Here is a 25,591-nt window from a genome sequence, read left to right on the forward strand (position 1 = left end):
ACTGGTGGTAGAACTTTCGGATTTGGATCTTCTTTTGTCCTGAACATGCTATTGTCTCATTAAAGTTTGCCAAGTCATGTTAAACATTTCCTACTCACCATTTCTCCGTCAAGGCGTCTATGAAGCCAGACTCTCTCAGCCGCAGGATGTTGACTGACAGCTGGTCCGTGTAGGGGGAACTTTTCTGCAGACCGAATCCGTACCCAATCTTTCCGAAGAGCCTGCCCACCGTCTTCAGGTCGCAAGGGGCGCGGTTAGCGACATAGTCCAGTACAGCGCTGTCCCAGATGAACGCAAACTTTTCCTGGTGAATTTGAAAAAAAAAGTAGAACTATGGTCACAGAAAAATAGCTTCCAAGTGGACTGGTCCAGTCGTTCTATAACCGTCTAAAACCAATCACTTCATGTTCACACAGTAGAACATATACCTTTCAGGGCTTTTTACTAGTAATTTACTTTACGTATTAACGTAAAGATTACAGCTCCTTGATACAACTACTGTCAAACAAACAAACAAACAAACAAACAAACAAACAAACAAACACAAGAAGTGAATTTAACGTTACCAGTCTGCCACAGTAACCAGTTTATTGCATAGCTCATAAGGACATTCAAGAGGAGTGAACACTCCATCATTGAATATATTACGACAAACCAGGACATACTTAGCAAGTAAGTAATTATTTCATGTACCTTTCTGGATTTTATGATGCCTTCAGCCGAGGAGTCTAGATAGAGAGCGTTGGTAGCGATGAACTCAGCCATGGTCTGGAACGTCTTCACGCTGGACGAGCGGAAAAAGTCGGCTGGCTGAGAGTTGGACACTGTGCCGTAAGCCACATCTATCTGCAGGGGGTCATGACAGGAGATTAACATTCAAACACAGAGAAAACGCCATTTTGCTTTACTAGCAACACTCAATAACATTTGATTTTCGTTCAGAACTAGTGCACCGGAAGCCTTACTTGTAGTGCTTGTTACATGTACCTCACTTATTATACTTCAGCTCAGGCACATTTCCTGACAGCCCCAATCCCATGGCCAGCATTTATGTTGAGTTGTAAATGACCCATCCCTGCTATGTCCTTGTTTTATGTGCGTGGTATAGTTTTACCACCGATGACATAAAGACGACGAACGGAACGTTAATCTTTAAACATGGATCCCCGGAAGGTTTTAGCAGGCACTTATGGAAGGATTTAGATTGTTCTCACGAAAGCGATGCCCTGAAGTCAAGGCCAACAACAAAGATGTTTCCTTGCATGGATTCGGGGTGGGGATGAAGATCAGGTTTCCAGATGATTTGGACACTTTTAAGTCACTGTTGAATCTACTATCTACCTTTCAAGCATCTTTCACGAAAGAATGTTGCGTGCATTTCGGTTTCGATATTGCATACTAATATGTAGCATACCTGGTTGGCTAAAGCTTCGACTGAGTTGATGGGATGGTCCATCCGACTGATGGTGAGAAAGGCCGCTAACTTGGCCGTGTAGGTGGCGATGATGATCACCACCACGAACCACCACAGCGATGCAATGATGCGGCCTGCAGTTTCACAGGAAGGGCATTTCGTCTGACCTTCACTTTTATGTATGACATCAACACAAGCCAGTAAAATATAGCTAATTACTGCGTATGTTTCATGGACCAGAACCCATTTCCAACTTGAAATCTGGTCGTAAATAGGGCGATTTAGAAAGAGTGACATGCATTTCACAGTTCATATCTTCGTGGAAGCAGGTGTTAGTACGATAAATGAGTAGAGAAGCTACATGTATATTGTACCAGAGGGGGAGTGAGGGTACGTTTCCGGTCCTTGTTGGAAGAGGGAAGCGATGGAAAACCACACGGCGTTCGCCACTCCCATTGGGTTGGGAGGATCTTGGCTTGCGATCGGCGGAAGCACCTGTCCCTTCCGGGCAGCCCTGGATACACGATAAATGACCATCGTGGCTCAAGCTATCTGCTATAGAGCTGGGTGCAAAGTCTTGTTCCAAAACAAAAAAGACACTCTGAAACAGCTTATCCCAACTGAATCCACTTCCCGTAATCTTTAAAGACAGTTATTGGAACACCTGAATTTCTAAGACGCCTAACAGCAGTCGGAAAACTGCTCCATTCCTTTTGTCAAATGTACAGATCTTCCCATATGAATTTGAAGTGACCTAAACTTTATTACACAAGCGGCAACAAAAATTCGTATGTGAATGTTCTTACCTCCCCCGATGATCATAAGGACTCATTCTGTTCACCAGAGCCAGGAACAGGGCCACGGCAACGGTAGCCACGGCGATGTAGATCCACAGCCGGATTTCGAACGGCTCCAGGAACTTGAAGAGATCGTCGTCCCGTTTCTCTCGGCTCATGATGAAGGTCAGACCAAGGTCAAGGTACGGCTTGGTGAAGTCGATGTCCTTCTCGCGCTGGAAGCTGATGGTGAGGGAGGCTGCGGCCAAATCAGCTTTCTGGTTGGTCAGGAGACAAAAGAAGATACGTTTGATCACTTATGCACGTAAACCGCCGCAAGTATTAATTTCTTTGATAAAGTTACATTGCCTCGGTTGTATGTACTCGTGCGTTTATGTTAATGGTTGTAACGTTATATCTGCCATGCGAGGTGTCGCTAACATAAGCAGTATCATTGAGCACGGAACTACTGTGTATTACAATTTACATATGTCTTGTCATTATAACGTTATATTGCAATGAAACTCTTCAAGTAGAAATTCTAAGCGTTATAAATTTAAAGTTAAAAATGACCCATGTATGCTAAATCGGCGGTAACGAACAGCTTTATTCTATTGTTAAAGAACGAAATACTAAGCAAAAAATCTTGATAAAGAGACGTCGCAAGCTTAGACATATGCTGCAATATGTTAATGTTGGAATGAAGACTTACTACCAAAATAAATTACAAACATGTAAGGCTACAATGTAGAATCCCTAAGGCCGTGTCACCTTTTCTATCAGGTCTCTGATGACGCCATTGGCTCTGCCGGTAATTGGATCCTTCATGCCAAAGGTGTTATCCTCGACCACATATATCTCGTAGCGGAAGCCTAGATCGTCGCCCAGCCGCTTCAGCAAGTCGATACAAAATCCTGGTAGTAGGAAACACTTTTTCAGTAAATATCTGTTCTGCGCAGTGTGCAATATAGTATAAGAGCATGACTGGTTTCAAATAAAGAGATTCATTCTGAAACACCTGTTAGGACAAAACATAACTTGGGGAAACGGGACTGACGGACGTGTTGGACCATTCCCTGAAACACAGTCAGGCATGAAGCTTTGTACAATCAACAAGAGCTATCTACTACTCAAAAATCATAACCGTAGCATGTCCAGAAGACGAGATATCAAAACTAGAAAGTCTGCTGTGACGTAATAACAAGCCACTCTGGGGCCAAAATTCAATCATTACGAGGTCGTATCCAGATACCAAATATTCTCGAAAATCTACCGTGTACAGTACAGACAGACAGACAGACAGACAGACACAAAGATATACAACAGACAGACAGACACAAAGATATACACACACACACACACACACACACACATACACACGCTGGCGAAATCAAGCTTCTCGGCGAAGGTAAAAATGGGAGCTTGTGAATCTATTGGTGAGTGATGCTAATGTCCTTGGTGAAACGCACCGTAGAACCTATCGTTCCCGACCAGCTTGACCCCATGCTCGTCCACGTCTTTCTCCATCACAAAGGGAGGCTCAAGAATTGTCACCACTTTCAGACTACGGTTGCGTAGGTCAGTGACGAAATCTTGAACAGTCTCGGCTCCGCTCATGAACGCCACAGTTGAGTTGAGCGGGAACTGCAGGTCCTTTTCCTTACTCCATGAACCAACCTGGTATAGCATTGATATGGTTTAGTACGTTAGTTGCATTTGCTCATGTCTGACTTCGATAAGTGTCGTTTAACTCAGAATAGAAGCATTGTAGGTAAGAACTCGTCTGTCTTCAGCATGGATATCTTTCCAGTTATTTTACGTCGCTAACCATATGGGTTAGTCGACCAGTCTATTAAAGAAAAGATTGAATAACAAAGAAAAGAGAAGTTGAAGCACCTTTCTCCAACCATCTTCCCCGAGGTTGACGAAGTCGTAGATGGCAAACGCTGGTTTTCCCTCGGGGCTGAAGCGAAGACGTTTCATTACTCCGTCTTTGTCAATCTACACAAGAGACAAGAATAACATACATGTGATCAGTGATAAAGATGGTAGTTTTCATTCTGTTTTTAACATATCATGCTTTCAATTATACCTTTAGAAACAAGAGCTCCGCATTTAATTCCACCTTCTTCGTGGGACCGAGTATTCCCTTCACTGTAATGTATTTCAAACCATCTACCTTCTTCATGAAGCCCATGATTGTTTCTCCAGATTCCCATGTCTGTGCAGGGACAGCTCGGCAGCCCAGGCCTCCGGGAACGACCTCAGAGCGGTTTTTGATCATGGCGTCCAGTCCGTACGCAAATGTGAAGACCGCGTCAGCGAACAGCCCTGGGTATTGCTAGAATGTGTAAACGCAGTAGAGAATTGTTAGCCTTGCTTATGTAGGAAGACATTGAAATCTCACTAGCTCTTATAACCCCTATTACACCAGGGCGGCGACCGCGCTACAACCGAGCGATTTCCTAGAGCGCTCAACGAATTCCATAGATGAAAACCAATCTTTTTACGATTTGTGTGTTTCGTTGTCTTTTCAGCGATACTTCTCCATTTTGCATATTTCAACTATGAATTCAAGGGTTACACAAATCCGATTTAATTGCAGCGAGGTCGCAGCGCGATCGTCGTCTAGTGGAATAGGGGCCTAATGGGAGCTCGACAAAGTCTTGCTAATGCTAATATTTTCAAGTTTGTAATGCTTTATGTCAGCATGCAATGTCGGGAATTCAACTGTCACCTCCAGTCCTTCCCCATCCCTTGGATACCCGCTATATTCAGGTGACGATATCCATGCTTGTAGGAACTCCTCATACAGCCCGCCTCTTCCGGGAGCCGGCCGGGTCCCCACCAGTCCCTGCAGGTAATGCGGAATGGGCTTCTTCGCCGTCACTTCAGCCTAAAAAAAACGTATTATCAAAATCTGTTGATTGTGTTCAAACATAAGTAATATTCAAATACAGTGTTCAATTGCCGCATATGAAAACTTCAAAGCAACGCTGTACGCCTCTCCCACCAGATTCCATGGGTAATGGCATGGTGAAAACCGGCTTGTCAGATATGCTTTAGGACACATCCGGGACGCTTAAAAATAATCAGCCATCACCAGGATGTAGAGATCATCAGTACAACAGTTACCAACTGTTTTCACAAAACATTTCAGTATTTACTGACCATCCCCGTGAATCCATCCGTGACAATCCAGGCCCAGCCTCGCCACGTCAGGCCCATCTTCCCCGCCTGCTCCAGCACTCTCATCCCGTGGATAGCCAGACAGTTCAGGATGATGACACGAACACCTGAAAGTACCAGGTTTTATGTTAATCTAAATGTCCCTGCGTCAATAGGATGGATCTATGCCAGTACATTTTGTAGTTTATAGAATGGAGAAAAACAAAAATTGAGATTTTACATGACAGAAAGTACACCTGTCGTGTATAAACTTAACATGTTTGATATGTCTTGTTTAAACTGAAAATCATTAAAGTTACCTTCGATTTTATTCAGTGGAGTTACTTGTACTAGATGTGTACTTATTGATATCTAATACTGTACAGTGCTCAAGTTATTTCGTACATCTACCATTTAACCCACTAACACACAATCACACTATTGAGGAGCTTTTCTTTAATGCAAGAGAACGGGATCACAGCACGTTTCCAATAGCGCGTAATTGCAGCCGTACCTGTTCCCTTGATCTTCTGCAGCTGCAGTCTAACGTCTATCTTCGAGGGGTCGCTGTTGACCTGGAACTGCTGAACGCTCACGACGTCCCAGTTGTAACTCGCCGCCACGGACTGGAATTCTACAACGCCGTTCATGCCTTCAAGGAAGGCGAGGATACAATTCAGTTGTCATTTTCTCATAACGTATTTGAAAAACAATTCTAATTTCAGCAATAGGCGAGGTTATTTTAATATACTATAAGTAGTATACAAGTGGATTGTATTCGGGATTAGAAATGTACATTACACGTTATCCATCAAGATCCTTTAAACCATCCTTCAATACCATCGTTTCAGTCTTGAAATGTAAGATTCGCTTAAAATCGCATCTGACAATCCAACTTTGTTCGTACAGTGCATTCTCAGATGCTCACCGTAATCGTTCAGTGACGTCAGAATGCACATGCGGGTCCAGCCGAAATGCTTAACGAGGGCTATCAGTGCGCGACTCTGCTCCGTGTCAGGGGATGACATGCGCAGGAGGTACGGGTACATCCGCTGGTTTCCTGGGAACACAATGATTTATGCTGTTAAGTAAGTCATCAGTTACTGTATTAATTCATGACGTGGCCTAGCTACGCATGTCTGTAGCCGTTGTGCATCAGTTCCTGATGCTCGCAAATGATGATGATGTATTAATTAATACGTCCCATCTTCTTAGTATCAACTTCAAAATATCGTTCATAATTATATAATGCGATATCTAAAAGGATCTGTGGTAGTAATGTATTGCATAGTTATGATATCATGGTCAATCACTGTTATCATTTCCTGTATCAGTATATTGCATTCATAAGTTAGTGTAACACAAAACCCCACAAACATGATCTCTGATACGTTATCGATCCACTCACAGAGGGTCGTAAACACATGGCAATAATTGGAAGGATTTGATTGGTTCAAAAGTAAAGTTTGATTTTGTACCTAGTAACGGATCTGTCGCCACAGGTGCTATGTGCGGGATGTGAAGACCGGAGCACACGTTGTTGACTGTTTTGACTGATGTGGAGCTCCGTGGCCCGACGATGACCGCGGCACCTTGCTCAGCGAGGTAACATGCTGTGAGACAACAACCATCACTATCTGTCCGCATCATATAGACTTCAATTGACACACGTGGTTTATGATACCGACTATGCGTTTAATAGCTGAGTACATGTACTAGAATCAATGCTTGAAGTGTTGATAGCTCATTCTCCACATTTATTCCAGCGCACGCCGCTACTCTTTGTTTATAACACATGCCTCCAGAACAATGTAACGTACACTACATATCAAGGTATGTGCACTCCATTTTTGTTACAATTCCAAGCAGCCCTGTGTAACTGAAATGTAACACCACACTAATATATGAGATGATAATATGAAATATCTGAAATCTTCTCGCGAATAGGAACTAAAACAGTCTCATGCCATCACGTTTCCGAAATAATGTTTTTATGGAAAGTTCTTTTTACAATATTACACCCAGAAACACAGGATATGGATCTCTTCAAATGTCAAGAAAGACAGGTAATTTCCGAGATGGTCTGAGAACACCCAATAAATTGCCACTAATGCATGTATTATGCATACATGCGCTATCTGATTTGGCCTATCATAGATAAGAAGATGTCAGGCCATGTTTTCTTATGTGTCAAATATTAGATAAGACGTGTGAAACGACCTAATCAATAACATCATCGCACTTAGCAAACATGGCGCCACCTTGCTGCATATCGTTTCACACCGATGCTACACAGGTGAAGGATCTATTCTATCAAAGTGACAGCTCTGTGCAAATGCCGTCCCAAGGGTCAATGGACGATGCGGCTATGCAACGATTTTGAAGATGACACGCATAAGTGGTAAATGTTTGAATCTAATGTCTAGAATTAGGTTCCCACCTGACTGCATGCACTGGAAGGTCTGGAACACTTCCGTGTAGTTGGTGACCACAGTCAGGGTGGTGTCGGGGAGAATGTCCCGCCGTGTGTTGATAAACTTGGCGGCAAATCGTAAGGCGTCTTCCTCCATCGTGTTCCTGTTGGTGAAGATTCCTCCTGTGATAGATTAAAGTAGAGCTGTTTAGGAATCCAACAAGCATAGCCGCTTGCTGTCCTATCGTAAACTACCGGACAGTTTCTTGGACAGTAAATTGCTGCCTTGCAATTTTGTAATGGCCTCAGGAAGAAAAATAACGAAACAAATATGGTCTGTTTGATTATTGCTATCATCCGTCATCGTCATGTATATTATTGCGGTAGAACCATTACGGGTAGATTCAGTATGTAGAGCCCGGAAATCTGAATTCCCTTTTATTGTTACCATTTGATGAGCTCATCATAGCGCTACAAGAGAGGCATGTGCATTCCAAGTTTTTATTCTTCCTACGAGCCTCTTAACGTTTAAGTAAAGTTCCAACGGGACAAACTGTATACAGTTTCTTTTAGGTCGATGTCGACGAAGAGAGCAACCTTTTAGTCCATGCCAATCATGTTGCTTCGAATTCAAATGTTTCCTTGTTTCAGGCTCCACACTTAGGTTGTGTGATGCTTCGTTGGTGTCTGTTAATGCGTTCATTTCAGAGCCTACATCAGCCGAGTAGTTGTTTTTCGAACAGACTATACCAACGTTAAATACGACCTGGGTGAGAAAACTACTACTTTGGTCAGGCGAAGATTCAGTGGTCCAGACCAGTCACCAATAAAACATGCTTTCAACATGTCTACCTTCTACCACTCGCTGATGGCCCCGACGGCGAATCTGGCAAAAGCCCACCTGGGTAATTAGCAGTGTTACTTAGCAAAAGTTGCAACGTCAGCAAGGAAGATTCGATCGGTTCTTCAATCGATACTGCGATAAATCATAAAAGGAACCTGGTTCTTTTCATTCATTGTCAAGCCTTAAATGAGCTGGCTGTTGGCCATTTTTGAGGTAGCTTCTCGTGGTTGCCAGGTTGGCTGATGCAGTGACTTCTTTGCTAAAAGGTGTTGAACAATATATCGAGATTCCAGATTAAATCTTAATGCCGCAATGCCGGAGTACCGAATGCACTGCACTTGAGCACCAGCGGATTAGAACGCTAACAGCTGTAAAGAGGTCGCCTCCAGGGTAATTGGCTTTTTTAGAGTTAAAATTGCTTTCGCCCCAGCGGAGAAAATGCTCCCTGTGAGGTGTCAGGGTCCAGGAGTGTAAAGAAGTCCCCATGAAATGACGGGAACGTGTCAAAACAGATGTGCCTCAAAATGCAGCTGAATTTTCTTGACAACTTAAAGTGTTCGCAATGGTGATGGCGAAAAAGGAGGGACTCGTTGAGCTGATGATGTTCGAGAGCGTCAAAATGTTCATCGTTCGTTAGCTTCGTGCAACTTCTTGATTCTGATTTTTGAACACAAGGACGTTCTATTGAATAAGACCTCCTTTATCAAGGCTACGCGAGGTACGTCTTTGGTTAGGAATCGCCTGTAGTTTGACATTCTCTCATGTCGTTTCTTCATGCCTGAAAATAGAAGCTCCTATAACCAATGATGAGGAAAGGTCAAACATACTGTTATTGATTCCATTTCGTGCTGCACTTTATGTAATTCGTTTTACACGGCCAAACTTCGCAAGTGATGGCCTTCATGGGAAAATTAAATTAGACTATGCTTCTTTGACGTGATCTGTTTTAGAAGTTGCCTCTATAAAAGCATTTGCTGCACCAGCTGCTTTTCTGTCAATGGTTGTTTGACGACAACTATTCAAGATTTCCTGGGAGAAAAGTGTCTACCCCGTCAGCCTGATGAGATGAAAAATTAACGGCAGATTCCGATTTCGACAAAAGGATCCTGACATAAAGAAGCGCCCTTACCGTTGGCCAGGTATGCTTAAGTGGGATCGGCTAACAGCTTGTGATTCCATGCAGAACCGTGGATAGGCCCTGGTAGTCGGGTTTATGATCCATACCAGAAACGTTTTATTTCTGACATTTTCTCTGAGATAAAGTTAGATGCAACCGCTCTATTTAATGTCAGGGTATTGCTGCAATATCCGAAAATACAGTTCGCTCGGTTACAACCTTTCATCTGACTGCATTCAAGTTAAATCCTACTTTTACCTGGTCGTTCCAAACTGCATATATTTTATTCATCATGGCTTCCTCTGTAATGGATAGGACTGCCAGAGACACTTACTGTAGCAGCATAGAAGTCTACGCCATACTGCATACATGCCATTTGCTCCAATACCTTTTTCCTCATTGTACCATAAAACAAAAGGTCGAAGATCTCGTACCTCCGTGATTTTCTTGTATGTATTGTTGAATTGTAGTTCACTCATTATGCAACTAACGCTTTAATTAATACTACTGTGTCCAGCGATCACTTCACTATACGGTGAACGTGCCTAGCATATAAAAACTATATCGCTGCGAGAACGCAGACGAACAGACAGTAAAATAAACATTGCCTTCCGGTGAATTAGCAGCCTCTTCTATTGACCCCAAGACCTGAAATTTCTGTCAGTTCTATGATGGATACTACCAACTCTGAACTCTACTTCCTGTCACTCCCACATCTCTGACCTTTTGCTCTTCACTTCCTGTCACTCTGTCGTGAGATACGTCTCTATATATAGAATAATGAAATAACTACGGAGACACAGGTAGACAGACAAATTGACACACCGAAAACAGCACATCCATATACGGAGGTAACAATACGTAGAGAAAGAGACAGCACTCATAAGCATCATCAGCTTCTTTAATCATGACACGACTTGTCTATAACTATGAAATTAAATACACAAATAGTTCTAAATGTTTCTCCCTAAAAACAAGACTGGAGTCTGTCAAGGGAGGGGTTCCTCTGAAGGAGCGACAACGCCATGGAATGATGATGATGATGTCTCTGTGGCAAATACTTTGGTACTTAAAGTCCAAGATAAATGACTTATTTATAACATTATCATAACACAGGATCGCTTTGGAACATAACTGTATGAAAATGATATGGTAAATTTCCTCCTGCCGATACCTATTCATATCTCTAAGGCACAGGCCGCACGGTCTTGATAGGCAGTTGGGGTTTGGCTTGCCTAAAGATCCACACGTCTTAACAACTGTTCACATGTATCATTTATCTACATTTTGGAAGTCGTCTTAATTATCTGTAATGGTGGGGGATTCTTCGGTTTATTTTCGGCCAAAATATCTCTGTGATCAATTATATATAATTGGCATGTCATGTCATGTCATGAAAGAGGCTCTTTTATAACTTTGGTTTACCTTACCATAGACAGATCTGAAATACGGTAGTCATTCATATCTACCACAAGTTCCATGCGAAGTTTACTTACCCGCACACGAATTCCACATTCATCAACTTCCATTAGGGCGGCAGCTTGTCTGGCGTTCAATGCCAGGTAAAAGTTTGATGAGAAAGTTGAACTTTAAGGGCCAAGTAGCTTGGAAATGCCTCGTGTAATGGAGCAGTAAAATGTGGTTAGACTAAACTAGAGGGAAGATGTGTCGAGAGAGTTTCTTCACGTTGCACTATTACGACTGTCTGCCTTAATAGTACGATTGTGTCACCTCTATCATGTACTGTAATTTGACAGCAATTCTGATAGAACCCATCTTGAATCTTACAGACTGACGAATCAAGAAGTGCTGCGTTTTCTCAATTTGGCACTTAAGAGTAGTTAAACAGGATACAGCTCGGGAACAGTGAAGACCATTAACAGGGTAGCCAGTAAAATCATGCTTCATTATTCAAACGTAATACGACAAGATATCTTCGTTTCTAGCTGTCCTAACAATCTTATTTTCCAGTCCATCTACCCTTCATATCAAAGCTCATAAAACAATGGAAAATTGGTATTTCCTGTTACCCGAAGAAGGTCTTTTTACGTGATGAAATTTCACTTTCCCATTCAGAGCAGACAATGCGGTGATCCTAGTCATTGATCTAGCTGGTGCAATAGGGGACATTAGACACTCGATTTGTTCAGACTTTTCTTTCAGTATGAAGCGCTATTTTTATGTAAGATCATAGATAAAAGTCAAACCTATGTATTTTTTGTATGTATTGCATACCCAGTAAACCGCATCAATGCGTAACACACCAGGTTTGTACTGAAGTGTACAAGCTGCATATCCGGACAGATTTATATGATCCACACACACCGGGAAGGACCCCCTACTCTTTTCGATAAGTGTGTTGGGTTCTTTAACGTGCTCGAGGTGTGGCTCTCCTCAAACACGGGACCTCCATTTAACGTCCTATCCGAGGGACGTCCCTAACCGAAGCTAGGTACTCATTTTCACCTGAGTAAAGTGGGGAAAGTCGTATTAAGTGCCTTTCCCAACGGCACAACTTCAACGGGACAAATCAAGGAACCCCGGATTCGGACCCGGTATCTCTGGGTTCTTGGGCCAAACACCCTGCCACTACGCTTACTACAACGTACGTTTCTTTCTTTCATGATGACGTCAAGCAATCACGAATGAAATGAATCTAGCAGCACTGGGGTGCATGACAAGGGAACTTCCTTAATATGCTTTAACCTAGTCAAATAAAAAATGACATCAAAGTGCGTGGAGGATAAAAATCGACTATACCACATTCGACATCTCATAACAAATCAACCAGTGCAATCTTTATACGTTTTGATTGAACTGAGACACATGACTGTGGTGAGGGATCACCGGTACAGCAATAACAGCCAGTTGTTTTAACGATGTAAGATATCATACACCCACCCACACAGACTGTTCTTAATGGTCTCAGCAGCATCGGCTCCGGCGTCCTCTGACCTCATGGGATGTTTGAATGATACGTTCAACATTGGAAGAGAATAAGCTATAACTCTCAAGAGAACTCCCACACAAAGTAAATGGTACCGCTTTGATATACAGTTGTTCCACGAAGTATTCAAACCTTGTGGAAAATCTCTCTAACACATTGACAAGATCTCATAGTTTATACAGTCGTTACTCAGAAAACATTTTCCAGCCATCGCTTTCTTCAACGCGACCTGCCATTAAGGCCTGGGAAGAATGTCTGATAATTCCAACTTAAGACAAAATGCATTAGTTTGATCCTGCCCTTAAGCTTACTTAACTTGATGTTTGCAAAGTCCACATTTCAAGGAAACGCCAAGGATAGCCAAAGGAAATGCCGCCATCGTCAAGGATGAATGACTAAACTAAATCTATCAGAGCATCAAATGCTTTTACGTACAAAAGATTCTCAGGCAAACTCTACTAATCTCAACAGAAACTTTATGGCGCACTGAAACTCAACGACAAGTGAAAGAATAAAGAAAGATCGAAAAACCTTGTTGACAAATGTCGTCGGTATGGAATTTCAACTTGTGAAATAGTTAAGTCATCGAGCGATCTTCGCAACTACATTGCTGCCCAAAACATTACGAGATAGGCATTGCATATATTAAAGGTGTGGAAAGATGTTTGGTAGATAGATGTCCGCATATATATATACTGCAGTTTGCATTCTTAAATGAATGACAGTAGAGCTAAAAAAATACTTGACTATTGTATTTTTGTTTTCATACTCTTAGATGTTTTATGAGTTCGTTACTTTTTTTATTATAATATTGCTGCGGTCACAAAGTGGGCCATACAGTTTAACTTCTTGAGAAGCAGCCATTGGAAGTTATCTCTGTATCCCGTTATCATTTTCGGGATTGATACGATGCAATTTGAGCAAACACATCTTGCGATGCTCATCATAGTTATGATGTTCTTTGTATCTAAATTGCAGGGATTTTTTTTGTTAACTGTTCTATTGAATGACTCCAGCTGCGCCTCTTACATTACTATCGATTTTACCGATAGAGTTAGTGATGCAAATGTCAAGGTCTCCCCAGATCACTACCTATGAGCGGTTCTTCATCGCCTCGGTTCGATGGATCAAGCAACTCGAGAGGATTGGCTAATTGGCAATTAAAAGTCTGAAACTTGACGCTACATTTTCCCTGTAAATACTTGGTAAATGTACCATGCACACAGTTGCGAGCTGCAGCTTCAACAAGATTCTTCATTTGTATTCAAGGCTTATTGGAACTCATGGATTGGTTTCAACTAGCATCATTTACAGATGTTTACCACAGACGGTCTCAGCATAGATAATGTGATTTGTGATTGTGATTTATTGAAATTGCAAACGATACAATACACGTGGGCCACAGGCAGCTGTTGCTGGTGTCGTGGCCCACACACAAGACAGTACAAAGCACATAGACTACAAATTAATAAACACTGTTAAATACAATCTAAAAAGCAGCGTAATGAATATACCTAACTATCACTTCGTATTGCTACTATCACTGGTCCATGCGGCTTCTGGCCGCCAGAATGTTACAATTTTACACTGAAGGAGACACTAGCTATTTTCATTATATTTCGGAAACTCTGTTGCGCGTATTTGTTGTGATGGATCACAATACATCCACAGCAAGGTACAAAAGAGAATTGTGCATTGACCTATATCGGATCGCGGACCGATCTTACATGTGGATGTAGAATCTAAGGCTAGTTCATGAAAGCCTTCTGGTTGAGTGCATAGATCTAACATGGTAACCGGTCGTACAATGATTCGACCAACAAAATAAGTCTGTTTTGTAAAGGTAAAAATATCGAAGCTGAATATAAAGACCTTTCCAATCCAATCAACATACAAAGTACCTTACAGCATTGATTTCCCACTGTAGTTACAAGTTTTAAAAAAAATTGTCTGAAAGGCAGGAAGATAACGAAGACATTAGCACTTTAATTGATATATTTTATTAGATTTTCTGCTGAAAATTCTCTTGCCTCTGCTGCTGAGCTGAAGCCAACATTGTAGTGTGCACCGGGATCCCACGGGCACATTGGAAGACCGTCTTAACCATTTCTTTTGAGGTGTGAGCAATCGATATTGAATCAACTTAGGAGGATTCGACTTTCCCCGCGAGGCGCAAGTCATTGAGTGAAGGCTGGAACTTGTAGAGGTTTCATTGACTGTTGCTGATGAAAAGATACAAGAGGTGGTGGAGAGGCACTTTCTGGTGCATGCCTTTGGGTGTTCACAAGTGGGAACGTCTTTGGAATCTTGAATTAACTGACAGAGCAAGCTAAATGTATATGGGAAAATCTTACGGGGCACCTTTGTAATCAAATTGCTATAATTAACCGTTTACCCAAGGCAGTGAATCACAAGCTAATATCAAGTACTCTACGAAGACAGGTAGCTTTGTTCATGTACCAGCCAGAAATGAACTAGTATTTCTCCGACCATCTCCAAAAATAGGTTTAACTTAACTTTAAGAAATGAACAATTTCCATCTTAAGGAAGTTCGCCTGCTGTACAGAAGTTTTTGTTTTCTGGGCCTGAAACGTCCTGAAAGAGTGTTTTTGACAATAAGCGTCTTCATCGTAAAAAAGTTTATCAGGTAATGCTGCCCGGCATTAGACCAGTTGCCATACGTTACCTCTTCATCTCTACTGTAAGTATAACGATTCCTCGATGCCAAGAATGGCAAATATTGGAAGCGTATCAGCAACCGATGGCCGGCTGCCAATTGTTGAGTAATCCTCATAATGCGAAGATGTTCATACTTGCATGAGGATGAACTTGGCCTTTGCCAGCTCTGTTCTGTATGATTAAAGTTTGCAGTATTGCCCTGTTAGGGGATTGATTGAAATTGATGAGGTCTCCACACGGTAAGACGACGATTCATTGTTAATGAATAAGTTGCCAATTATCAAACCCCTTTAGTTTCCTAACAGTAAATCCTGTCTCGTTTAAGGGCAGACAGTTGGATACAGATTAATTCAGTGATATTTTGTGCAGTCTGTGTTGATAGAAACGTTTTTGTGTCCGGATTATAAATCATAATGCTTTACGTATGTCTGCCGCCAAGCTTAGCGCTTTTGAAATGAACATTGGGGCTCATCAACATTCTCGGAAAACGCCTCCGGGCATCAAAATCTAATCCTTGCCTTACTCCGACAACAAAGTTCGGGATTACGAATATAAGTCCGTCTTCTGAATGTCAACTAGTGTTTCCAGGGTCCCCGGGGCAGGTTCTGGTTGACCCTTGTCAGTTGCAGTGATCTGTATCCTCCGCTCACGCCGGGATTATTGTGTCTCCCCCAGTAACTCATCATTCCTTCATGGAGACGTGGCCACGGTCAACTCCTGCAGGCTTTGCGATTAGAACCTCGCAATTGGAAAATTATTAGTCTGCCAAAACAGCCACTGGTGTCAATTGGTGACGGATCATAGCTGTGGCGATTACATTGTAATTCAAACAGAGGATGTTGCACACTGATGAGGTGCTCACAGAATCAGAGAGGACATTTTTTTATAAAGTTGATGACTATGCCCGACGTCTCCTGGCGTTATCCAAGACTTAATGTGATAAATGTTTTCTGCATGAACTTGAACTTGAAGAATTGCAGATTAATATAGGTAGTGGTAATTACCGAGAACTCTATTTGCCGCATCAGGAACCATTCTACATCCTTGAAATTACGTGTCATGAGAAACATCTTCGAATTTACATCAAGAGGAAGGACAAAAAAATCAGTAATTCATCATCGTGATGTCCTCAATACTAAAGGCGGTAGTATCTTTGGACCACAGGTACGCTGCACTGTGTGGATATCATGAAAATACAGGAACTTGCATGCATAAGCCGTGTTAACTTGCTGGTGTCCCTGATATCAGGATACATACTGACAGCTTGACCTGGCTACTGACAGTCCAGACAGTTCCTCGCTAGCAGTTCCATTACCGCGGACATCGGCCTGCTGAGTGGTGTCGGCAATCCTGCGACCTTACACGGCAGAGCGGCCCAGGTTTGTGGCTAAGCCAGAGGGCGGACAACAACTGTCTGCCGCGGTCATAAATCAACACAGACAACTCGATACTTTGAAAGGTGCCCACAGGACCGCATTTCTGGTACTGGGCTCATTGATCAGGTATCCAAGCAAACTTCCTAGGACATGGTGGATTAACTTACGTAAGTACTAGAGTAGAGTATTCCTCCTCAAGATAGATATGATTTGTAAAGATTGTACAATGGCTCTGTAAACGACCCAAAGAAACATATTGTCGCAAGTTTACCTGTTGTAACTCCACCCAATTGGAACACGTTTGGACAAGGCAGAGAGTTGGCCGATACAAATTTATCTATTTGTTACTGTTGTAGCAGCTGGACGTGCTGTTCAACAGGCTGTTGACTTTGCTTTGGTCCAACGTTTGCAACGTTCTCTTTCACAAAGGTCGAAGAACACCTCTCCGAAAGGTCAGAGATTAACATCGCAGCATTTCATCAATAAGGGAACCATTGGCCGGATTGCCTCTAAACATGGATTGTAAAAGGAAGTTTTTGGAGCAATGCTACGGCTCGTTGAACTACAAAAACCCCTCCTGTGTGATTGGACATACATCATCACTGCCCTGCCCTAATTCTTACCAGTTTAATGACCGCCTTTCTGTCCGGGTCACCACCTTTCCTACACGCTGTTCTTTTCATGGGCATTTAATCATGCCGATCGCAATATGCGCTGGTACTTCAGGGAGTCTGTAATAGCCCAGAAACAGTATTGTTTTCTCCATTTCCCCTGCACGAACCGGGTCACGTTACCTCTTCGGTGCGAAGTTGAGAAACTGCGAAATAACGCACGGCAGTAGCAAGTATAATACCAAAAGCGCATCCGGAAAATGGGCGAACTTTAATTTGGTTGCCATTAAATTCCCATTACAGACCGTTCTCCCCCTATCCAATACTACGGGGTATATAAGGCGTTATAGTCGAATCTTTTAATCTTCACATTACAATAATCGATATTTTCAGTGGCGGTCTCTTCGATTAGCGCCGAAAATTGGCTTTGGGCTGATGGTAACAACGCCCATATAAACTATCTTGCTCCACGAGCAGGTGCAGTAAGGATTCTGCGTTAGATCGCATGAAATCTTATCACAAAGAAATAGAGAATTAAACTTAAATATCCTCAAGTACGGGATTTATTGTACATGTCAAATATTTGTAAATCACTTCTATATTGTAATTATTGCAGAATGTGCCACAGGCACATCTGGTGTCCTATAAGATGGATTGGATTCTTAAGAAATCGCGAGTACAAAGGACTCTTCCGGGTAAACAAAACAATGACGGAAGGAAACGAATGATGTAATATACGATATGACAAAGAAGAAAAGAAGTATAATGATTATATATTGAGTAAACGTACGAAACGGCAAGTCGTATTAGTAAAAGTCGTTTCAGTGGAACAACAAAACGATTTGGAGGATGGCAATTATTTCACGGCAATATTGCACCGTTTTCTCTTACGTACCATGAGCACGCGCGACGTTTTAAAGCTAAGTTTGTGGCTACTTCCTTTCTGAATACACATTTGTAAACTTTTGGACACCTCGCCTGATGATAGATGAGAACATGTAGAAGACACCTACCCCATTTAAAACGAATTGATTGATCATGTTATTCGCGCTAATTAATGAGTCATTTGAGTGTATTTCATGTGTATGGGAATCGGAGGTACGTCATTAATAGTACCCAAACTATTTGGACTTGCCGTTTGAAATATTAACTGTAGAGAATACGACGTATATCTCCTAGTTTGAATTGCAGTATGAATGAAAAAAACCCAAATGTATTAAAACAACATGCATTGCTGCCCGACGATTGTTGTCAGCAGATCTAGAACTGGCAGTGATACACGTTTGTACTAAAAGGAAGTTGATTTAGCAACACGAGCTGATAGTTTCACCGAAGTCGTGGTGCCAAAATCTACGTCGCGTCAAAAATTTAACACCATCATGATGGTATCTATACAACATTACGATCCAGTTCCTCACTAATTACTACTTATAATAAAGTCAAAGCAAGCTGCAGATCCGGCGAAGATAGTGTTATCGTATTTGACAACTCAAAGCTCTCATGCTATTCTTCTGGCAAGCCGATGAGACACAGAGTCACGAGACGGCGGAACGAAGCCATCTGCCTCATTCCCTACAAGCAGCAACCCGTGCAAAGGTTAAAGCAAAACAATAGAACAAGAGATACAATTTCATTGATTAAAACATTCCAACAACAAATATCACCAGATCGAAACGCATTAACGGAACCCAAGGGATGGGAGTAATTGCAAACGGTGCATCATATTGTCCCACGGGGAAGTCACTTCTCACAAGTCAGTGACTGCAAAGATAGTCTTCAAGCAGACCTACGGGTTGCAAAGACCGTATCCAACTGGCAGAAGGAGTTTTTATGGCAAGGGTTGCTATAGAAACTTCTTCTGCCAGTTGGATACGGTCTTTGCAACCCGTAGGTCTTCTTGGAGGCTATGCAAAGAGCCCAATGTAAAAAGACACAACCATCTGTAGACAACCAACGTAGTACATGTACCACCGTTTTCGTCTACCATTTCCATTCCTAGTTTGTTTCTTACTCCACATATCTCAGTTACGGTAGCCAAGAAAAAGGTGTTTGCCGATTGTACAACATTTACTTTCAGAAATAAGCTCATCATGTTACGACGGATTCTGAAATCATGAATACTATCACCGTGACGGCACATCGGACATCAGAGCACATGCTAATGATTCAACCCGACTGACAACAAAGTTACTTAAGATCAAAAGGCACAACTACTTTGAGGCCTAGGGGCAACTCAAATGATTTCTTGTATCAACTCATGAATAACCAACAGACTAAAAACGACCCGATATCGACAATGTCATCCGTATTTGCTGTCTAATGAGAAGTCCTGGTGCCCGTGATCAATGGTGTATTGTAAAGGTTGATGTTGTTTTTGCTGAGGTGTTTAAAGTCACGCATCGAATCGATCATCCGCAAGCTACATGGAATCTCAAAAAAAAAAAAAGCCTTTCTATCTGGTCCATAGTACAAATTGATGGAGACAAGTAAATTGTACCCGGCATTTCACATTAGATTGGACGACTTGACGCTTTCCTCTTTTATTTTTGTGTGATGAAATTGACGACTTCTAACTGACTTTCCTCTTTTGCACTCGAATGAAACAACTGATGACTTTTAGCCACATGTTCCTGTCACCTTAGCAGTGCAGTTCGTCCGCCAAACGCCTGCGGATGACTCCCCAAGCGCGGTATGACATAACTACCGGGACGGGGGACGATATTGACTTCCAACAACCTTTGACCCACTGCTGACATCACACGTGAAGAAAACTCACGTCTCACGAGCGATCTGGTCAGAACCAGTCGAAAATTCCAATGAGTAGATTGCTTTGAGTTGGAGAACAGTTTGATTATTCGTTAAGTTACAAAACAAGGTATATTGATATATTCATTGTTTGTTTGTTTGTTAGCTTGTTTGTATTGGACGACCCAATTGCTGTTTCTCATTGCTATTGTACTTGTCTATGTAACTTGTATTTTTTTTCCAGAGGTGATGTTTAATATTAGCTTCAGCTAGAGTACATCACCTCTGTGTCCTGTATATTCTTCTGTTGTTTAATAAAAAAAAAAAAAAAGTTACAAAACAAGTTTGGATGAGCGAGATCTTGAGTAAAAACGCGTTGTGCATAATGCATCGTACGGTGTTGTGACTTCAGATAAACTGACCTCGATAGAGGTTACTAACAAAGGTTAAGACTGCCAATTACTCATGTCATCGTCGATAAGATAAATGACTGTCAATGTCTTTATGCATTTTGAAGCATCCTTTTAGTCTATGTCTGTTGTTGTCATCAGATATGGATTTATCAGCTTCTTACTTACATTGTTAATGCCTTGTTTGACAAATATTTAGTAACGCCACGTCAGAAGCCCAGATCACATCGTTGCTATATCACATAATACCCATCATTAAGTTCTATTATTTTACCATCATTTTTCATTATGGTTATGTCTATCAATATGTCACTGGTAATCTTCTCATCGTTATACTATTATTGATTCAAGCGCCAACTTCGTTGATGAACAGCTCGGTTGGGATATACACATGTGCACAGCGGAGCGACTGTTTGAGAGATGGCTTCCGGCAACGGAAACCTCCGAATAATTGAGTTACTCGACAGCTACTAGTGAATCCTACAAAATTACACAGAGTAACTCAATCTCCACTTGGCAAGAAGCTAGACTGCTTTCACCTGTCTATTGCTGATAACGAAGGGTTTTTGTGGCCTCAGGCGTATAACGAAGAAGAGTGATCCTTCAGTGCTTGTTCCTGGAGAAAGGTAGTGTTCTCAGATGACTTAACTTCTGATTCATTTCCATTGGTAATTACATTCTATACACGGCGTTCTACGATGCAAGTTTGATTCACACACTGAATGGATGCATTCTTGAGTTAAAAGAAAGCTTTCACAGATGAGTGAAGTCAATGATAGTTTGGGCCAGCTTTCCTGACCACACCGAGGTTCCACTACGTTCCTTCTAGGCTACTCCCCTGCCTTGATTACATAATTTTCCCATTTCATTCTATGTCGCGAACGTCCTTTTTGCTGCATATAAAACTATGTGACATAGCACTTTCCTACGTTAGACATTTGCTATTCAGCCCGACGGTTTTGTGGCCTTACCAAAACACAACTGTGCAGTTGGCTCGTCTTTCTTTAGATAACTTACTTTTACCTTCACGAGTACGAGTTGACAGACACATACAAGCCTACATCCACCTATATCATGTGGGTTTACGACTCAATAAAAGGGAGACCTACATTCCTACGTCCGTGCGGTTTTTCAGCAGCCACGGTGAAAAATTTCTGTTTCAAATTTATAGCGAGCCAGAAGTCTGCGTGACTGTGTTTCTACCACGGAAATGTTAGTATCGGGTGTCAATATCATGTAATTCACGTTTATTTATTGAGGATGCAGAGAAAAAGTAAAAGGCTCCCCTAAGAAAGCCGGCGCCGCTCCTCCGAAACATAAATACAAATATAGAACAATTACATTGATCACAGTTTCAACATGCATCAAAGCAAAAAACGATCAATGGGAAGCAAGACGAGTTGGGGTACAACATTCCCTAAAACCTACATTTATAGTCTGAAGAATAAAATTTATTTATAGAATGAAATAATAAACAATATCGAACATTGTGTCAAATTGCGTCCTTTTATTACACCTTTCATAATAGTGTTGTAGATTTTCCCCGTGTCTTATATCGCCTTTATATATATAACGTTATATATATATTTGGTTGTATATTACTTCACTGTTTTTACACATCCTTTCTATGCCATGTCGCTGAAGGAATTTTCAGCTTTGTTTCAATAACCGCCGAATATTACACGGATCCAATATACTCCTATTGCTACAATATTGTGTTGGAGTTCAATAAGTTTTAAAGCCACACCTTGAATATCCGCTGTGCGTTGGCGGAGTGTTTGTCATTGGAAATGAATAAAAATAAGCTGTGAGGGCGGACTGTCACAAACTGACGGAAACTAATTCGGTGTCTACATCGTGCGTCTATTTTGTCCAATTTACCTAACCGTTTGTCATTTATCTTTCCCATCCTTTTTGATGATGTATCAAAATTCATTCCATCATTATTGAACTTTGCTAACTATGTCAACAAATGCCGTGCATAAGCCACGGTACCAATGGCAATGCCAAGCCCACATGTGCACACCCAGCACTTGAGGAAAATCAAATACTTAAACGTGTCCAGTGCTTTTATGAAAAGGTCTGTAGTTGTGAGTCATCTTAGAACCTAGGTAAATCAAACGATTTCCTTTGTCTAGCAAAAGAAGGTACTTTTTGATGATAAGGCAGATACTGCTGAAATTTCTATTGGCGTTCATACTTCAACTTATCGTGTATGCACTGCGTGCATTCTTCCTTGCTGAATGTATAGAGCACTGACCTCGCAAAGAAACGTACACTATGAAAGTCTTGTGGAAGCCCCTATATAATACTTTGCGTGAGGTTCCTATGGTACTTCAAACCCCACATGTGTATTTTAACGACCGTGGCTATTCATGGGTACGAAGCTGGGAGGTCTTTTCAGCATCAGATGCCAGGACGAAATGAAATGTGAATGTCTGTTACATTCATTTTGGAGAAAATTACATCATCCCAAAAAGCAAGGCCGTTCGGTTCACACGCATTGAGCAGACGAATCGCAGAACGTAGCTGTAACGGCTGAATGGTTGGAGAAGAGACAACACCTAGTTTGAGGCAACTGATGGGTGTCATCCCGGTTTTAGATGCAAATGATGCAATAAGCCATGTTGAGTTGATATTTGTACGTGCTGAAAGACTTTGGATTTTTTCCAAATGCCGGTAAACCCTGGATTAGTTTATTTGCCCGTAGTAAAATGAACAGTAGTGTGGTGGATGTCACATTCAATACATCAGTCAATAGAACGTAGAGACTGGCTGCGGCAGCAGCTTGTGTACCGCCCATGCTCTTGATTTTGTGCACTGCGCACGGCACAACCATTCACGCCTTAAATGCTCCACTCTCGGGCACATGCCATCCTCGGGTTCCTGACTTTTGGACATGTACCAACGTTTACTTCCTGCCAGCCTGCCGAAAAAATTCGGACGCAGACCATCTCAACCACCGCACCCTGCCTGTCTATGGTTACAATTCAACGCAGGAACAAACTGGAGGGTGAACTTGAACACACACTAAGACAATCAAACATACAAACAAAACAAATAACAGACCGGAAACAACACCTCTGTTTTCACGGAGGTAACAAAAAAAATCAGATTTTTGCAGTCAGGGGCCAGTGGCGTATGCTGTGATGTTGCAGCCATATTGTCACCAATAGCAATGCGTATCGCAGCAGGAACTATTTTTACAGTTGAAATTATGTATTAGTCTAGGTGTGATTTGTGCCTTGATTTATGGTCATAACACTGTACTTATGTGATGTGATAAGTCATCATAAAGAAAATGAATGTTACATTCACTAACCACCACCAACAGTCAGAAATATCATCAATGCACGTTTGGCAAATTTTAATCTCGTTACAAAACTAATACACATGTAATTTCAATAACACGAAGAATAGGATCATATAAAGACTACAGTGTCGTTTTGAGGCTAAAAGACTTTAAGGGATAATGGCTATAGGATCAAAACTCTAGGCGAGGAACAAATTTCCCAGCGCAAAGTCGCGTATTCCTCATCATTCACTGTGAAAGATAATCCTGCGTACTAATTCACCGGCAATATTTCTTCGTTACCGAACTTTCAACACACCTGTTTTGAATGTGAATTAAGTACCGTGTCTTCGTGACTTAGGGCATGCATTAGATGGCGTTAACATCAGCACTGACAGAAATGTCAAAGTGTTTCATATTCAGTCGTCATCCAACACCACATACCAATAATAATAGCATTGGCGAATCCGCTCATATCGTATGGAGAACATCGCGGTCTCAGGTGGGTTCGTACCGTCGACAGAAGAAATTAGTTTGCATTCATGTGTTGTCAGATATGACATTTTCGCTAACTGCAATTGATCGGTTAAAGTAGGAAAGCGCAACCTGGTTGTACATATCAGAGTCGTCTGCCTAACGTTGGTGGCTGCTGGGGCGCTCCTCATGTCTGCTGCAATGAGTAGCCAAGCATTCCACACCAAATGAATCATATTTTCTGCCAGAATCAACCGCTAATAGGTCTCTATGGATGAGGCAAATGACAGTCTTGGTTTTTTATCATCCTTTTGATCCCACAGGCATGCGTAGTTAAAAGTGTATAACGAATTTCTTATGACGTATAAAAGTATAACGAATAATCAGACATTTGGCTACATTGTCACAACGACATCGTGAGCTTCATTAGATGGGAAGATTGATCTACGCAATTTATTTTTGTTTGTTCCATTACTCCGTGAACTTCTCTTAAATGCCTCTTTAACGTTGTTCTGAGTTGATGTAGTTTGATCATGCAAACTGCCACAAAACATCTACATGGCTAAATACATATCAACAATGCTCATGTTTATTTATTGAAGTTAGACGCGATTTTTCAACCGCTACTTCTAATACAAAGAGTTGATATATCCCAATTTATCTACTTTGCGTCTGAGGAAAGGCAAAGTTTATTTACATGATACTTTCTCGGCAACTTTAGAATATAATGCCGCGCATATGCATATAAATATTTTACACACTGTGTACCAGCAGGACAAGTTTAATGCATTATTCTGCTACCTTCCAAAACTATAAAAGACAAATGCACAAACGTCACGTATCTTTAACTAAGGCTATTTCAATATTGATGTTATGGAAGCTATATTATTACACTCCTTACGGTTGGATCACGTTTCAGACATTGTGGCAATATTCAGCTCGTATTGCCTCCCCCTAGTCCTGTTCTGAACATGTGCCAAAGTCTTCTGATGACGCACGAAGGTAGCAGTCGAATGACCAATGTCTCTTCTAGACCTTTTGCCCTTTTGTCGATAAGATGGCCATTCATGGATTACCGTTAAAACAGATATACTAACGCATCGTGTGGACCATAACGGTCCAATTTAAGATATTCCCAATAATGCAATTACTTACGGTGTTATCTTTGCAAAGAATTACAGCGGTCACCGCGTAGCTATAGGTCACTGCTGCTAGGAGTTTTATTGCATCACTCCCTCCTGGCAGCGACACTACCCTTTATCTGCCGGAGTCTTTACCATTGGTGCTATGTCAAAGCCGTAGTTTTTGTGTCAGAGCGACAGGAA

At 41.7% G+C, this 25,591-nt stretch overlaps 1 protein-coding gene and 1 long non-coding RNA gene across 2 annotated transcripts in view; one reads left to right on the forward strand and one right to left on the reverse strand.

Moving 5' to 3' along the window:
• The window catches only part of LOC136428119 (glutamate receptor 2-like), a 35,357-nt gene that overhangs the window by 4,482 nt on the left and 5,284 nt on the right, over nucleotides 1-25,591 (reverse strand). The window contains exons 2-16 of the mRNA XM_066417414.1: nucleotides 7,799-7,954; nucleotides 6,837-6,971; nucleotides 6,287-6,418; nucleotides 5,873-6,010; nucleotides 5,362-5,486; nucleotides 4,928-5,086; nucleotides 4,370-4,531; nucleotides 4,087-4,191; nucleotides 3,660-3,867; nucleotides 2,962-3,104; nucleotides 2,221-2,468; nucleotides 1,789-1,928; nucleotides 1,415-1,548; nucleotides 694-846; nucleotides 99-304 (exon numbers count right to left, since the gene is read on the reverse strand). Of these exons, the coding sequence (XP_066273511.1) occupies nucleotides 99-304; nucleotides 694-846; nucleotides 1,415-1,548; nucleotides 1,789-1,928; nucleotides 2,221-2,468; nucleotides 2,962-3,104; nucleotides 3,660-3,867; nucleotides 4,087-4,191; nucleotides 4,370-4,531; nucleotides 4,928-5,086; nucleotides 5,362-5,486; nucleotides 5,873-6,010; nucleotides 6,287-6,418; nucleotides 6,837-6,971; nucleotides 7,799-7,954 (2,344 nt within the window). The remainder of the gene's footprint in view (nucleotides 1-98; nucleotides 305-693; nucleotides 847-1,414; nucleotides 1,549-1,788; nucleotides 1,929-2,220; nucleotides 2,469-2,961; nucleotides 3,105-3,659; nucleotides 3,868-4,086; nucleotides 4,192-4,369; nucleotides 4,532-4,927; nucleotides 5,087-5,361; nucleotides 5,487-5,872; nucleotides 6,011-6,286; nucleotides 6,419-6,836; nucleotides 6,972-7,798; nucleotides 7,955-25,591) is intronic.
• Nucleotides 6,335-7,186, forward strand: LOC136428129 (uncharacterized). The gene is made up of 2 exons (XR_010754576.1): nucleotides 6,335-6,446; nucleotides 6,861-7,186. It is a non-coding gene; the product is annotated as an uncharacterized lncRNA (long non-coding RNA).

Source organism: Branchiostoma lanceolatum, chromosome 2 (assembly GCF_035083965.1).
Source record: "Branchiostoma lanceolatum isolate klBraLanc5 chromosome 2, klBraLanc5.hap2, whole genome shotgun sequence".
NCBI classification, from domain to species: domain Eukaryota; kingdom Metazoa; phylum Chordata; class Leptocardii; order Amphioxiformes; family Branchiostomatidae; genus Branchiostoma; species Branchiostoma lanceolatum.